This window comes from Crinia signifera, chromosome 9 (assembly GCF_055691185.1).
Source record: "Crinia signifera chromosome 9, ASM5569118v1, whole genome shotgun sequence".
Classification (NCBI taxonomy): Eukaryota; Metazoa; Chordata; class Amphibia; order Anura; family Myobatrachidae; genus Crinia; species Crinia signifera.
The window spans coordinates 74612080-74630123 of record NC_139225.1 but is presented as its reverse complement, the minus strand read 5'-3'; the positions used below and the strand labels follow the sequence as shown (position 1 = coordinate 74630123).

The window sequence follows — 18044 nt, the reverse complement described above, 5'->3', positions numbered from 1 at the left end:
AGGGGACATTGATGCGAATTGAACTTTAGATAAGACGCAGTAGTGTATGGGGCCTGTAAGACAAATTGGGGCAGATGTATTAAGCTTTAACAAGAGATAAACGTCCAGCCAATCACCTGCTAACTGCCATGTTAAAGGCTGTGTTTGAAAAAAGTCAGTAAGTAGCTGATTGGCTGGATGTTTATCTCTCCTTATCTCCCTTGCATTTATCTCTTGTTAAGTCTTAATAAATCTGCCCCATTGTACCAGGTATAGGTAGACACAATTTCCACAGGGCTAGGGCCGCCTATGCACACATTGCCCACAGGGTAGTGTGCTCCTTCCCCTCAGGTGTCAGCCCTGCCCCTCCCCCCTTCCCTTCAGGTGTCATCCCCCCTTCCCCTCAGGCTGCGCTGTGACTGACTACCTGAGGATCTGCCTGCTGGGAGACGTGCTGTCCATGGTGGGAAAAGTCAGACTAGGTGTGTGCCAGCGAATGCGCCCACCCCGCTGGCACACGCCAAATTATGGCCCTGCATCACATTCCCATAGGGGTGCACAGTAAAATTAGCTATGTTGCTCTCCCCTAATTGTCTTTGATATGAGCAGCCTCAGCCCCAGAGCATGCTATGTCAGGAAATAGTCATCAGTGTTCTCCAGTTAACCCTTGTAAATGCTTCAGACAGCACCCTCCCACCCCCCCCCCCCCCCCCACAAAAAAATAAAAATAATGCTCGTTAAGCATACCTGACTGTAAGCAGTTTTGCTAGTGATGGAGCAAGATTGGATGATAAGGGTACTTCCCTGGAACCAACCCCGCAAGATAGCCGGGTTGGATTCCCGCATCTCTTTTTCCTGGTTTAGCCCTTTTCCGATGAGACACCAATGTCAAGCTGGTTATGATCACTTTACTGTTACCAGGGTTGAATTATTCACAGGTTACTCAACCTGAGTTATTTTTCAAGGACTTTTTTTTATACCAAGCTGTGGCCTGGTTAGACCCATCAAACATCCAAGTTATTGCGGCAGTGGAAAATGGTATTAGGCAATACAGACCTGAGGTGTCAATAAAATATAGTTGCCATGCCAACCCTAGTGGTATTACAATCTGAATCTCAATTGTTTTGTTGGAAGTTCAATTTCCATAGGGCACACTTGGCTGGTTCTTCTTTAACTTCTATAAGGAGGTGTGAGAGACTGATATTATCCTAATACTTGCTAATAATAAAAATATATTTAAGAAGAAAAGAGATCTATTCAGGTAATTGTGGCAGTTCTAGTGGTATACAATGATTAATACAACCTTGCTCCTTTTTTGGTACATTAGCAATGGCAAAGAATTTGAATATGTTGTCTGACACTAGTTATTAGTTTTCATTCTAGCACCCGCCATCTTTGAAAACCCATGCAGTTCCTCTGCCCTGCCTGGGGTGTCGCTGTCTGCTGTAGTGCTTCCAGCACAGTGTGGTCTGTATATCAGCACTGATATGCATACCAGACCTGTGCTAGAAACATCACAGCAGACAGCGACACTCCAGGCAGGGAAGAGGAACTGCATGGGTTTTCAAAGATGGCTGGTGCTAGAATGAACACTAGTTATTATCCTGTACACCAGTGATTTTTCAACCTTTTTACCTTGCGGCACACTAAATAAGATATTTTAAAATTGCCATGGCACACCATGAGATCCCCACAGCGCAAAACACATTGGCCTGAACAGGAAAAAAAACAAACCTATTGGCCTCCATATAAAAAACAATCACACTGGTCCCCACGGGTAACAAAAATAAAATAAATTGGCCCTTTACATGAAAATAAGATACCAGTAAATAACAGTTAAACTGGTTTGGGCATCTCTAGATCTGGGGGCACACTTGAGAACAGCTCAAGGCACACTAGTGTGCCACAGCACAGTGGTTGAAAAACACTGCTGTACACGTATGTCTAGTTTGCTCATCTATTCCATGACTTTTTTCATTTAATATAACTTCGATATAAAACGGAACAGCTGATATTGCAGTGTGCTAAGTAGTTCTAATTGCAGCAGCTGTTGCCACCTACTCCTGCTTAGTGATGAGATTAACAGGCAGAATTACATGTAATTCTGTAAGCAGATATCGTGACTTTTTAAATGCAGATTTCATTAGCGATCTGTGTACTATTGTCAACTGCAATCAAACTTTTTGTATGCTAAACTATTTATTTTGTTTTATTTTATAATTGTTAGGTGTTTTTGCTTCGTTGTATATAGATAGTGTTTATTCTAGCATTTACAGGTGGCAGGGGGGCGGACCGGGCCCGCCGCCATCACAGCTGGGTGCGGTCCCCGGCCGTCACCAAAGGGGGCGCGCCCGGGCCGCCGCCGCCGTCACCAAAGGGGGCGGGCCCGGCCCCTCCGAAGTCCTGCCAGGGACGTGCCAAGCATCGCCGTCTACGGCGACGCTAGGATTCCCCGTGAGGCTGTTTTAGCGGGGCGCTGCTAGTGGGGCACGGCACATTTTGCCCTTTAAAAATCGGGCAGGGTTCAGCTCCCCGCTAAAACAGCCTAGCGGGAACACTATATAGAAATGAAGGTGCCAGCACATGGTGCTATTTTACCTTGCGATGCGCGCTCCTGCAAACATCATATCGCAAGGTATGAAAAGTATTTGCAGCATGTATTTTTTGGACTAGATCGCATAGCATGCATTTGGAACTAGATGCGATGCACAGTGTATGGGCACCATCAAATGTGTAAAAAAAAAAATATATATAAATTTCTTTTTTACCTTTTATCTGCTCTGTTCTTTGAATGATGCTAAAGGTGCCCATGCATTGTGCGATTCTGGCATGTGATTTGAACTTTTTTGTTCAACCCACACCACGTCTACTTTAAATCGCACTGTGTTTATTTTGCCTTGTGATGCATGCTCCCGTGTAGTCCATATCGCAAGGAATAATAGTATGTGCAGGTAGGTATTTTCGTACTACTTCGTGTCTACTTCAAATAACACTCTGTGTAGCTAATCAAATGCTATATGTACTGTATTCGTCCAAACCTTATGTAGTTCAAATAGTACAGTGTATAAAGTTCAAATTGCATTGCACACATTGTATATCTCAAATCGCGCCTAACACACATATCACCATGGGCGGGATGTACTAAGGGTAAAATGCAGTAAAACACCCATTTTCTGGGCTTTTACTGCATTTTCTAATGTGCTAAGATCCGTCCGTCTTCGCAAGGCAGGGTATCGCCACCTTGGGCTTCTGTCGCACGCCGCAGATGCAGACCCCCCTCCCCGTCCTCTGTGCTGCTCCTCCTCCCCCAGCAGCATGTCACAGCTGGGGACCGGCTGCAGGGGGAGGAGGAGACGCCGGGGACCGCCACAGAGCCCAGGAGATGACGGAGACTCCCCGCATACCACATCACAGGTATCGCGGAGGGGCCTCCGTCACCGCACCGCGATGCTAGCTGCATATGTTAGTACATATACGCTGGCATCGCGGCAGGGCGTTGTTAATACATCCCACCATTCATGGTACATGTGATATAAATACCGCTTAATATTAATTTATTTTACTAAGCTTGGACAGAGATAAAATTGAGAGATAAAGTAACAACCAGAAGCTCTCTCCATGTATCTCTCCAAGCATTAATAATACCGCTATCAGACCGCACTCTAGACCCGGGTTATTGCTGTGTCCTAAGGGCCATCTCGGGTCAGGCAACACGGGAGTTCAAACCTGGTAATGACTGGGGTTGAACATGGCTCTGACCCGTGTCAAGTGCAGTGTGAACAGGTAGCCTGGGTCGAGTGACCCAGGTCCCGTTCACAGTACGGAGGAGGCAGCACTGTCAGCTCCAAGTGCTGCCTCCTACCAAGGCCCCGGTGACGCGCCGCCGCTCAGCTACGCCCCTGTGTGTTGTCACCATCCCAGCAATAAGCCATGTGGGATGGGGAGCTTTCAGACAACAAATGCCGTGTCACTCTGGGGATGGGACCCGTGTCCTAATCCCGGGTGCGACCCGGCATTTGCGGTGTGAAAGTGGTATAATTAAACCACTTAATGTTACATGCTGCATTTAAGGTACAGGCAAATTGGATAAAAAAAAAAGGAAAAAGATTGAATAAATGGAATGCGAATTCCATCTATTTGTGGAACCGGGCGCTAGTTCAACGTAAAAGCAGCATTATATACCCTCCCATGTGATCCGCTTTGTTAAAGGATGACTTTCTGTAAGGATCTCAGGTCTGCTTATAATAGACATATACAGTACAGCTCCCTTTTAGATTCCTGGCTCACGTAATAGGGCCGGCCTTCTTTGTGTGTTTCTGGCTTTCAGTGTTATTCCACAATTTCCTTCAATGTGGTATAATATAATACATTGTTAATTATATTTATTTCTGATCCACTTATGCAAACCATTTAAAATTCCTGCATCATCTTTTTCATTTTTGTTTTGCACAGGACCACAAGCCGAGGGGATTTTGTATTTTCTGCAGATCGATTGGTATGTATATTAAATATAGTGTTTATTCTATTGATCAGTGCATGTAACATACATTATTGTAAGGCAGGGATGGGGAACCTTTAGTCCTCCAGCTATTGTTGAACTATGCATCCCAGCATGCTCTAAAAACGTTTTAGCATTTCTAAATCGTAAACTGTAGCAGGGCATGCTGGGATGTGTAGTTCAACAACAGCTGGATGGCCAAGAGTTTCCCATCCCTGTTGTAAGGCATGGTAAATTACCCACAGTGTAGTATGTATACCACAAGGCAGCATTACAACTTTTAAGATGTCATAGATGACTGTAATGTAATCTCTGTAAACCTAGAGCATGTGTGTAAACCCTCCCCCTCTGTTCCTGTAAAAAAAATGATTCATGCCTCTGGATCCCAGGACATCTGTAAGCATATTTCTATATAAACCTTCAGCAATAGCAACTTTTTTATATATTATAAAAAGACCTAGTTCTTCTGACCTTACATTATTCTCTTCTTGTTATGACAGATACGGTTGGTTGTTGAGGAAGGTCTAAATCAACTGCCGTATACAGAATGTACTGTTACTACACCCACTGGTAAGATTATCATGTCTGAACTTTTCTTACTCTGTCATGGAGGTGACTACAGCTGGGTACACACTGGAGCTAATTGTACATGGAGACTATTGTTCTAACGCTACACATGAGAATGATGTAATGAAAGTGCTTAATTACCTTGTGCATTGCTGCATGTGATATTTTTTTGTTGGCCATGAAGCCCACCTGGCCCAACGATATCTAAAGCGGGAGCGTGCATTCTGGCCTTACACGCTGGCCCTTATTCAGATCTGATCACAGTACAAATTTGTTCTCAAAATGGGCAAAACCATGTGGGGCAGATGTAACGTGCAGAGAGTTACATTTGGGTGGGGTGTGTTGAAACTGAAATCTAAATTGCAGTGTAAAAATAATGCAGCCAGTATTTACCCTGCACAGATCCAAAATAACTTACACAAATCTAACTCTCTATACATGTTACATCTGCCCCACCTGCAGTGCAAATGGTTTTGCCCATTTTGATGACAAATTTGTACTGTGATCAGAACTGAATAAGGGCCACTGTACAATACAACTGATATGTCACTCCAGTTCAGCTGGAGGTGACATATCGGGGAGATATCGCTCCAATGTGTACCAGCATAAAACTTTAAAGATAAAGTTGTGGAGTTGGCTCACAAATCTTCAACGATAAAATGGTCTTATCACTGCGCAACTCCTTCATAATTATCAAATGTATATTACAATGGAATAATAAACTTCCTATAGTAAAATGGTAGCACCATGCATATCCGCCACCAAATGAGTCATCCAACTACTTAGATTCCTTGAGCATAAAATGTTTATTTTGTTAGTTTCTTAACAAGAAGGCATAGTAACAAACTATAGGAGGAATGTACAGATGGGCACAAGTGGCATGGGTGCTCTTAACCCTTTGAGTGCCAAGGGAATTTGTCAAAATAGGTGTGAAAGTTGGCAAGCAAACTGTTATTAACCCTTTGAGTGCCAACGTTGCTGTGAGGGATCCTCAAAAATGCCAGTGCCGCTCACAGCGACTGTTCTTTTTTTGGGTGCAACCTTTAACTAAACCTTAATTAACCTGGCTGTATTTGTATTTATACTAAAAGAACAGTCGCTGTGAGCGGTGCTGGCATTTTTAGCGGATATTTTGAGGATCGATCATAGCAACGTTGGCGGTACTTGTTTCCTTACGTACGCGACCGTAGTGAAATCGCATTCAGTACCGCTCCCATTCCCGCCCCCTGTCAGATCCTCTCAGAAATCATTCTGAGGTGATTTTCGGACAGGAGTGGAAGCATCCCTCAGAGCTGATGGTGAACTCAAAAGTTTATGAAATGGCTGCATCCATTAATATGTTTAGCTTGCCTCAGACGGAGGAGGAGGCTATCGACTTCCTTCAAGGTGAGGCTCAAGGTGAGTCTCAGAGCGGCCCACTGGTTTCCAGGGTGCCGCTTATCCTTTGTGACCTTGGTGCGCTTTATCTATTCATGGAGCTGACATCCATATACTACTGTCAGCAACAGCTGGACATATCGGAAAAGACAGCTGTTTTGTATAACAGATGGATGCGGGAGGCTTGCACGATGGACCTCATGGCGCAGCCACAGCACCGTATCGGCGGTCCAGGCCACATCGCGGAGGTCGATGAGAGTTTGTTTGTGAAGAGGAAGAGCAATGTCGGCAATATGTTATTGCAGCAGTGGATTTTTGGGGGAATTTGTAGGGAAACTGGACATTGTTACTCACCATGGTGCCCAGACGCGATGCCAGCACTTTGATGGCGGCTATAATTGACAATATAGAGCCAGGCACCACTATTTACACGGACTGCTGGAGGGCGTACAGCACTGAACAGCTGGAACTTGCAGGTTATCTGCACGCCCAAGTAAATCATTGTTTCAATTTCATAGACCCATCCACAGGGGTTCATACCCAGAATGTGGAGAGACTTTGGGGTGCATGCAAATGGCGCAATAAGCGTCAAAGAGGCACAGCACGCCACATGCTCCAATCCTTTTTGCAGGAGTTTATGTGGAGAAAGATATTGGGTGGGGATAACCCATTTGATTGCATCCTGCGAGCACTTACGCTCCTCCCTAAGGATGATTAACTGATTAATTAATTAATGTTTTACTGTTTCAACTTCATTCATTGTTCTTATTATCATTATGCTTTTTAATTATTTAAGTAAATTACCGTTCTTAGTTAACACATGTTGTCATTATGTCATTACTGTGTCAGCTGTATGATATTGCAGGTGTGAATGTGTTTCAAACACACCACCACTATCCAGTGGTGTGGCGAGCGCGGGGAACGCGTCCACCGACCTTTTCATACCCCCACTATCCACGTCAGCATGGAGCTGATTTTATAAAGTGTGGCGAGCGCAGCAAGACACCGAGCCTGAAGCGTGGCAAGCGGAATACATGTAAAGTAATCCACGTCCCCTCGCAGGGCTCGCTGTGCTCGCCGCACTTTATAAAATCAACTCCACGCCGACGTGGATAGTGGGGGTATGAAAAGGTCGGAGGACATGTTCCGCTGCCCCACGCGGGGCTCGCTGTGCTCGCCACGCTTTGGGGTGACGTTGATACTGGAGGTGACGCAAAACAATCCCATAGGTGCTTTCAATTGTAAGCACACATCTCATCGCATGGGTGCTTCTACAATGAAATATCGCATTGCATCGCACGCTGTCTATGGTGCCCTCCGATCCCATGCGATATTTCATTGTATAAGCACTCCTGTGCACTTAATATGGACATCACATCGCACAGCACTATAAACTCTGTGCGATGCGATTTTATTACGGAGTATAGCCCATTGTCTACAGAGATTTGCAGACAAATAAGGCAAATGGTTTTGTACCCAGGCGTCCCCGGAGCCTTTAGTCCAGTGCAAGTCCAGTGTTGAATACAGTGTCTCCACGGCCAACGTGTTTCAAAACCAGGTGGTTTCTTTTTCAAGGCATATGGAGAGACGTGACCTGTTCCAATATTTATACCCCAAATGGGGATAACCTATTTCCAGACATGGAATTCCTAGCATCTAATTGACCACACTACAAATCATTAAGTCAGCGCAGTCCAGTCTGGGATATCCAAAATGGCAGTTTACCGCAGGTGTATCAAATCGCATCACTTCTCTGCCGTCCTTACACTTCCGCTATCAGTCTCTCACCGGAAGCGGAAGTGATGTATGCATTCCATGCCTTTAGGCATCCTGTTGTCATTTCCTCCTTATATGCGAAGTCTGTGTGTTTCACAGAGCTTGGCCAGTGTAATGGCATGTGTCTTTAACACCCCAAATGCAAATCTGTTTAGACTTTTCACAGTATTTTAAACTAGGAAGTGGCCAACCGGAATGCGTTCTATGGTATAACCGTTGCAGGCAGGGTTGTAATGGTACATAGGGGGAGGGGCCCTAAACTGCACACCCTGGACATATGAGGTGCTACCTGCTGAGACTTGTAGTGCAGCAAGCAGGAGGAGGAGTTTGCAGGTGCACACTAAATATATATGCTAGACCTTTTAATATCTTGCTATATTGCATTTGAGGTTATTAGCATAGTAATGGCCATTAGTATGGGCTTGTCCACCGCGACCAGGTTACCTCAATAGGACAAGTCCCTAACACTACTCTGGGACAGGTCCAGGGCACAGGGCCCCCCAGGCCAGCCCAGCAGAACCACCCCATGGCATCACATTAGTGTGAAATTAAAGTGATAGTAAAAGCGATAGGGGAAATTATATGTGATAGGACTTACCTAGGTAAGAAGTAATAATAAATGTGTGGAATTCCTAGCATCTAATTGACCCCACTACAAATCATTAAGCCAGCGCAGTCCAGTCTGGGATATCCAAAATGACAGTTTACCGCAGGTGTATCAAATCGCATCACGTCTCTGCCGTCCTTACACTTCCGCTATCAGTCTCTCACCGGAAGCGGAAGTGATGTATGCGTTCCATGCCTTTAGGCATCCTGTTGTCATTTCCTCCTTATATGCGAAGTCTGAGTGTTTCACAGAGCTTGGCCAGTGTAATGGCATGTGTCTTTAACACCCCAAATGCAAATCTGTTTAGACTTTTCACAGTATTTTAAACTAGGAAGTGGCCAACCGGAATGCGTTCTATAGTATAACCGTTGCAGGCAGGGTTGTAATGGTAACTGAGTTAGAAAGTCTCACCCAAACTGCTCTATAACATCAGACATAAATAGAGCTTTTATTTTTATTTTTTATGTACATCAGTTACAAGTACACAATTACAGCAAATTTACAACACATAAACATTGTACATATTTTTTGCAAAGAAATACATATTGGTAGATGCTCAATCAGTTTAATAGTATAACTCAGGTGTGCGGTAATCCTAAGTAAGAATATACAAAGTTTTCCCCCCAGTACACTGAATGATATACAGTAAGTAACCAGATTTTTGTTACATACAATAGGAGGCCCCAATGCTCAAACTTAACTTACAACCTTAAAAATCCAATATATACTTTTGATCTCTTAAAATAGGTCATGTAATTTCCATGTCATTGGTGCACTTTTTCTCCTTTAAAATACATCTTCTTCACAATGGTATGCAAATTGGAAGCTCAAGCAGTTTCTACTGTTTTAAATGATCTGCAGCATGCCTAAATGTTGTATGTACAGATGTAGCGCCGCTCGTCCAGTGCCGGCACACACCAGACCGCCACTGCTGACGAGCAGACACTACATGTTACTGGGATGTGCGAGCGTCCCAGTTTACCGTCAGCGGGGGACGGGAACCCTGCCCGTCTCCGCTTCAGGGAGACGGGCAAGGTTGGGGGGGGGAGCGGCGAGGTGGGGGAACGTGGCGGGGGTACACCAGACCGCCACTGCTGACGAGCAGACACTACATGTTACTGGGATGTGCGAGCGTCCCAGTTTACCGTCCAGCGGGGGACGGGAACCCTGCCCGTCTCCGCTTCAGGGAGACGGGCAGGGTTGGGGGGGGGAGCGGCGAGGTGGGGGAACGTGGCGGGGGTACACCGTTGTAAGGGGATGCACGCGTGTCTCCTTGTGAAGTCTGGAGGGGGCTGGCGCATGGCCAATCCACCGCCAGCCCCTGCAATGATGGAGCCGGCTCCATCTGTAACTGGGACTGTATCTGCATACAAAATGTTATGGTATCATGTTTTCCAGCCAAGCACTGTAATATAATTTGGTATATACTGTAGCTGGATGTGACTTTTTACCAGCTACTCTTATTTGGAGCTTAAAACATTCAACTTTTAATGAACTTGGATGCTTTTTATTTTATTTATTATTATATATATATGTGTGTGTGTGTGTGTGTGTGTGTGTGTGTGTGTATATATGTATATATATATATATATATATATATATATATATATATATATATATATATTACACTTACCCCCCCCCCGCAGAAGGATGAAGACCAGCACTCAGGCGAATTTCAGGTGAAGAAAGTAAGAAGTTTATTCCATGTGCAGGTAAATAACAACAATGGCTGTCCCGACAGCCGTTTCAACTGGACTTTAGCCAGTTATCATCAGGGGACGTATCTCCTTGGAGTGCTGTCCTGCAAACCCACCATTCTATATATATATATATATATATGTGTATATATATAACGCACACATATTCCGCAGAGCTTTACAGAGAATTTATGAACATTCACATCAGCCCCTGCTTACACTCGATCTTCCCTATCACATGTAAATGCACACACAGACATTCTAGGGTTAACTTTTTGTTGGGGGCCAATTAACCTACCGGTATATTTTTGGAATGTGGGAGCAAACCCACGCAAGCACAGAGAGCATATACAAACTCAGCACAGTTAGGGCCATGGTGGGGGTCAAACCCATGACCTCAGTGCTGTGAGGCAGTAATGCTATGACATTGCCTGACTTTGTATAATTTTTGACTTCGTGGAAACTTGGACGTTTCACAAAATTGGACCAAAATGGTGAACCATTACATCCTGGTATATTAAATAAGATAAATCATGGAACAGTGTGTACTTTATGCAAATACCTTGTTTCAGCTTCATAGACTATGGGCTTAATTCAGTTAGCCACATAGATGGCCAATTTGCATGTTACATTTTGTAAGGTTCATTCTTCACGCAACCTATAGGTTTGTAAGCGGAATTGGCAGTCATTACTGTAAACTGGACAAAAAATGCGCTAATCGTGCTGTGTAGTCCGACATTATGCTTTGATTTGTGCTCTTTTCTGATCCACTGTATTCATTCAGTTCCTTTGTTGGCCACCAAGAAGAGAGAAAAGATTACCCATGGACTGGCTCAGGGCATTTACAGAATACACTTATGCACAGTTGTGTCCACATACTTCTAGCTTTCTTTCACGTTTAGCAGCCCTGGTGCGACTTGGCAAAACAAGGCATCTTTTTGTGCCACTTCTCCATTAAATGTATCTTAGGTACTTGTTTCCTAGCACGGCCACAATCGCGGGCATCGTGTGCCTTAACTTTAAGGCACACGGTGCCCGCGATTTCCCCAAAGGCTTCAATGTTAAAATATTTTAGCATTGAAAATGAGTGCATTTAACATAGGAAAAAATGGGAAATGGCCCGGGTTCGCGTCAATCGTGGGGGTGGCGGCCACAATGGGGGGCCATTATTTTTTAAACACATGCCGGGGCCATAGCCAATGAGAAATGGCCCATATTGGGCCATTTACCTTTTTTTTCTATGTTAAATGTACTCAGTTTCAATGTTAAAATAATTTAACATTGAAGCCTATGGATACCCGATTTCTCCATAGGCTTCAATGTTAAATTACTTTAACATTGAAGCCTATGGAGAAATCGGGTACATCGCGTCGGTCGCGTCGTGTGCATTTTGGTATGCACCCGACGCGACCGACGCGATTTTTTCCGACATGACCACCACGATATAAATCGTGGTGGCCGTGCTAGGAAACAAGTACCGTATCTTATTTGCTTCTGCTGATTAAAACTATTTGCAGCATCCCTATAATATATGTGACTGCAGCTGTATCTACATAAGAAATGCGAAAAGTTGCACGCAAAGACGCCCGACGCTTCACAGTTATAAGTTGCTCATGCCTTATGTAAAACATGACATGTATTGCATGGAGGAGACATGATTTTGGACACATCTGGATGTTCATTCTTTTTTGGGAAGAGAGAACACTGATACGCTAGACAAGGCATGTCCAACCTGAGGCCCTCCAGCTGTTGTGAAACTACACATCCCAGCATGCTTTGCCACATTTTTGCTATTAGGGAATGCTAAAACTATGGCAAGTCATGCTGGGATGTGTAGTTTCACAAAAGCTGGAGGGACGCAGGTGGACATGCCTGCACTAGATGATTATGGCCCCAGGTATTCTCTGTTAAGAGTGCTTTGAAGTGGCCATACAAATGTAGTGCCGCTCATCTTTGCAGGGCTGGCGGTGGATTCACCATGCTCCAGCCCCCGGCAGCCTTTGGAAGGGGGGCCCCTTACAACGGAGCTCCCCTCGCCACCTCCCGCCTGACTGGAAACTGGGAAGCGCGTGCGTGTGGGACGCTCGCACGTCCTATTCAGATGTAGCGTCTGCTCGCCAGCAGGGGTGATCTGGCGAGCCACGGCGTTGGATGAGCGGAGCTACATCCAGCGCAAATAACACTGGGTCCTTAAACCTCAAATCGCCCCCAAAAATGTAAATGTCCACCACCCATATGAGATTTTTATGAAACTTATTTTATTTAATAAAGGATGTCAAGACAATGGACAAAATGTCAATGTAACTTTTTAGTTGTGTATCCCGAAACCTAAAGCAGATTTACCTTGGGTCCAAATTTTGTGTTCATTCCTTAATAAAGACCCCGTGATACTTCAAATAAACTAGATAAAGAAGTCACGATTAGTAAATAAATTAGTAAATTAAATAATAATTTGAGAAATCAATACTTAATAAATTGTCAGACAGTTGATATATTTGGCAAAAATGTTTTTTTTTTTATATATATCTTTAACCCTTTGAGTGGTAGGTTTTGCTGGGGCAGGACAAACCTACCAGGGCAGGTTTGTCCTGCCCCAGCAAAACCCACCACAAATCATTAAGAGCTCCCCCCCTTCACCATCGCTTTGGCGTTTCTACGCCGGAGCGCCCCTGCCGCCGCTGCCCCAGCCGCCTGTCAGTCATCACACAGGCAGCAGGCTCAGGGATGTTTTGCGGTGGCATGGGAGGACTCGGGCACCTGAGTGCTCCCGAGCCACCCCGAACATCCCCTAGCCTGCCGCCTACGTCATTGCTGCAAAATGAATGGCGACAGGCGGCTAGAGGCTAGAGGAGCGGCAGGGGTTAGAAGAGCTCCGGCGTACGGAGCTCGCCGGGGCACAGGTGATTGGGGGGGATGGGGGATGTAACTGGGGGCTCAAGAGGTGGCGCACACCTATTTCATATTCGTGGTATGCCTGGAAATTTTCCGGGACAGCGCGCTGTGGCAGCGCAGCTGAGCCTGGAAAATTTTCGGCCATACCACTCAAGGGGTTAAATTTAAAAAAATCTGAGACACCCCTAGTTGAAGTGGCATGGAAAAACACAATATACAACAAGGTAATACTTTTAATTTGTTTGCTTTGTTTATCCTACTTTTACTAATTTGAGATCAAGAAAAATGAATGACTTCACAATGTTTTTACTGCAGTAGCTCTAGGTTTTTAACCACACTACTTACATTATATGTACATCAGTAATCCTGTCATAGAACACAGTAAGTTTTAAAATAATCTATTTTCTTGATGCAATATAAATGTTTCAATTCAACCAATTCCCCCCCAAAAATGGAAATAATGAAATAGGGGAAGAATGTGTATTCGCGTGTAACTTATCCGACATGATTTTATTTGAAAATCATTGTAACAGTTGATATCCACCAGATACACAGTGGACGGTATGCAATGCTGCCAGTGAGGGGGGGTCTGCGGCGAGGGTGGTTTGTTTTTGGCCATCCTTGCCATTTAAACCCAGCTCTAGTCGCTCACCTTATTCAACGTTTCGGGGGAATCCTCTGTCAGAGGATGGCGAGGATTCCCCCAAACAGTGAGGTTTGTGGCTAATGCAGAGAGCCTGCTATCTTGACGGCCGCACATGCTGATTCCACCACGATGTAAAAACCCAGTGAGGTGGAAACGACAGGTGCAGGAGGGTCAGTTGAATACTGATGGCGAGCAATCGGCACTGCTCGCTGTCACAACTCGCTAAAGAGCATTGAATATACCCTAGTGGGGAAGCTGGGAGGGTTCATTTATGTTTACTGGGCACCTGCCCCTCTGAAAAGCCACTGGGTGACAGGGTCCTGCCATGCTGACCAATCAGTAGCACAGCAGATACTGGGGAAGATGCAGAGATGTCCCTGTATAAATTACGATTTCAGGAAGATTATATTCCAGCAGCCGCTCACTCTGTGGGGTTTATTTACTAAAATGGTAGTTCTGTTTCAGAAGAGATGTTGCTATGGGCAACTAATCAGATTCTATCTATTATCTTCTACAAGGTGCTAAAGAAATAAGTATATTCTGATTGGTTGTCCATAGCAACACCTCATCTGAACTAGACCTTACATCTTCGTATATAAAACCCCTTTGTATCTGACTGGTCGCATCGCTTGTGACCAGATCAGATAGTGCACTTGCTGGCATGCCAGGTATTTTGGTCAAGAAGTTGAGTAATTTGCAGACCAACAAAGATTTGTTCATTCAGAAGTGGGTATTTTCCTCTGAGGTACTTGAAAATGTCTCCATCTTTGTACACCCCCTTTTACAAAGTTCTGAATGTGATGTGTAAAGGGGGCAGAAGAATTTTGATCAACCAGAGGACTGCGATGGACCATGGCCTACAATACCTCAGCATTCCTGAAAGTAAAGAGTTGTACAGGTTTTTTTTTTTTTAACCCTTTGAGTGCCAAGGGGATTTGTCAAAATAGGTGTGAAAATTGCCAAGCAGACATTTTTATTCATCATAATGACATGTAATGTTTACCTTTTTATATAGGAAATATAATCTTTTTTACACAACATTTTTTATTTTAATTGATATAGCAAATGTGAGTGACTCTGGCCTTTTTAGCATCTCACAGATGTTGGCACTCAAAGGGTTAAATGTTATATTTCTATTTTCAGCATATGGAGAAGTAACACTTGTCACATCAGAAACCTTTTTACTGTTTAATGGGGCAGTACGGACGGTGTGATGGTTAGCATTACTGCCTCACAGCACTGAGGTCATGGGTTCAATTCCCACCATGGCTCTAACTGTGCAGAGTTTGTATATTCTCCCTGTACTTGCGTGGGTTTACTCCAGTTTCCTCCCACAATCCAAAAATATATTGTTAAGCTAATTGGCTCCCAACAATGTAACCCTAGAGTGTGTGTGTGTGTGTGTGTGTGTGTGTGTGTGTGTGCGCGCACGCATGTAGTGGGGAATATAGATTGTAAGCTGCACTAGGGCAGGGACTGATGTGAATATTTAACTATACTCTGTAAAGTGCTGTGGAATATGTGTGCGCTATATAAGAAACTGTTTATAAATAATAAATACTGTTGCACAGCATAACATGTTAATTTTAAATTATTGGCAGATTTCTTCAAAAGTTATTTCCAATATTAGATATTGATCTGCCCGTTACCTTTCCTGACTGCTCTTGCCTAAAGGTCTATATTGTATGGTGTATAATGTAGAGGAAAGAATATTGGGGGTCTCATACACGTATCTAGAAAAGCTCAATGCATAATGATGAAAAAAGCCATGTGATGTGGCCCAAATACTGTTTGTTTTTCTCCTGATTGTCATGCTACAGTAGTATGGAGCATAATCCTATTATTACTGTCATAGGTTACAAGTATGAAGGAGTGAAATTTGAGAAAGGGAACTGTGGAGTGAGCATTATGAGAAGTGGTAAGTTATGGGCACATACTAGTACATTAGTGATCCTGTTAGTATCTATTGTGGTGCCGCCGACATCGCTGATGTGGGTGAGCCCGGCAGATACGGAGGTGCTGTGGCTTCTTCCGACCTCTCTACTTAATGTGTATAGATTCCGAGAACGTACGTAACTATAAGGGGGGGGGGGGGCGCTTGTTCTTACTTTCTCACCAGTATGTGCGCTCACGATACCACTTAAATAAAATACAATTTAAAAAAGTAATAGCAGCGTTTTCCGCTTTTAAATCCCTACTGTTTGGGAAACTTCCAGTTGCTTAATTATTCTTCAGGGAGGGTGCCGCCAGGTTGCCAGCATCAGTCCTGGTGATTTTTCTGGGAGTGGGAGGAAGAGATACGGTGTTTTCTATGGAAAACACATTGTCTCATTTTCTGTCTTTTTTAATTACATGTGTTTTTTTTAAACTTCCCATCATCAGTTGAATTCCCTATATGTGGAAGCTGGGCAGTCCATTTTAAATAATAGAATTGGGAATGGTGAGAGGTGCAGACCAGAGGCTGTTTACCCACTGGTATTAGGAAAGTGCCACTGATACCAAAACTTTCCTGTCTGAGTCCCATTTCTTGTCATGATCTTTTCCCTGCTAGCTCACTTCTTACATACAACTCCCTTCCAGGGGAGGCCATGGAACAGGGGCTCAGGGACTGCTGCCGCTCCATTCGTATTGGGAAGATCTTGATCCAGAGTGATGAAGAAACACAACGTGCCAAGGTGTACTATGCCAAATTCCCACCAGATATTTACAGGAGGAAGGTTCTCTTGATGTACCCTATACTAAGTGAGTACTGGCATACAATGACCACATCAATGGAAGATTTTGTTTAAACCTTATTTTTACAGTACGACTATTATTTTATAGCTTGTCTTTTAACTACTACTAGTGGTATGCCCAGAGACTTTCCAGGCCGAGCAGCACTGCAGGAGCGGGCTCTCCCGTAAATTTTCCGGGCATGCCACCGATAAGGAGGTGGCCCTCCCCCTGTTGCTTACCTTTGCTCTGGCCAGTCCCCACCCCAGCGATCATACTCCGATCTTACTCGTCCCCCCATTCACAGCAGTGACCAGACGGCAGGTCCCCCTTGGGAAAGTTCGGGCTCCCGAGTCCCTTCAAGCCTCCCTGAATGGGCCAGGGGAGCAAGGGCTGCTGCAGCGGCTGCCCTTCTGTGGGGAGACAAACCTTTCTGGGGCAGGACAAACCTGCCCGAGCAAAACCCACCACTCAAGGGGTTAATGCATCTGAAAAAAAAATATATTATATAGCTTAGTGTCCAGTGTTCTTGTTATATAAACGTTCTACTCTTGCTGTTTTTTTATCAATGTGAAATAATAGGTAAATATTTTCAATGAATCATGGTCCTGTTAATACCAAGTCACATCAAAGGCTCAAACACTTTGCTAGGCTCTCCCTGTTCCGCTTGTCATTTTACTTTGTTGGTCTGTCCTGCACCTCTCCTACAGGCACTGGAAATACTGTAATTGAAGCTGTAAAAGTTCTGATAGAACACGGGGTCCAACCATCCTGCATCATACTGCTCAGCCTTTTCTCCACCCCACATGGTGAGTTCTCTCTGTTCATCATGAGCATGATTTAATGCTGCTTTAAAACTTATTGCTATGGGCATCAAGGTGATAAAGGTGGCAAATATCCCCCAGAGCAAATCCTTTTGCAATGCCAATGCACTCTCTGCAGAGAAATATGCATGTAACATACATATTTTGTGTATTTTCACAGTACAATTTACAGGACAGCTGAACTAGGAAGTGCTTAATTCCAAAGTCTAGATCTAGCCTCGTATATAAAATCTCCTCCCTATCGCCACCTACTGTTGTCGCATGATTTTGCTAATGTAGAGAACTGCACCTTCTAGATGTGTAAATACATGTGTGACCTATACACCTACATTGAAGCTCTTTTCACCACTCAGGACTGTTCAGCTCCTATTTACATTGTGATGATGAGATTTCCTCTCATGAAACTGGACAGAAATAGGCACAAGCTTGGTTTTAGCCATAATGCACAATTGCATGTGCTGACTGCCAG

The 18044-nt window shown here is 44.3% G+C and overlaps 1 protein-coding gene across 1 annotated transcript in view; it reads left to right on the top strand.

The window, feature by feature from the left end:
• UPRT (uracil phosphoribosyltransferase homolog) overlaps positions 1–18044 on the top strand; it is a 41869-nt gene that overhangs the window by 3456 nt on the left and 20369 nt on the right. Inside the window, exons 2-6 of the mRNA XM_083159248.1 lie at positions 4432–4474; positions 4978–5047; positions 15895–15957; positions 16620–16781; positions 17462–17560. Coding sequence (XP_083015374.1) covers positions 4432–4474; positions 4978–5047; positions 15895–15957; positions 16620–16781; positions 17462–17560 — 437 coding nt within the window. The remainder of the gene's footprint in view (positions 1–4431; positions 4475–4977; positions 5048–15894; positions 15958–16619; positions 16782–17461; positions 17561–18044) is intronic.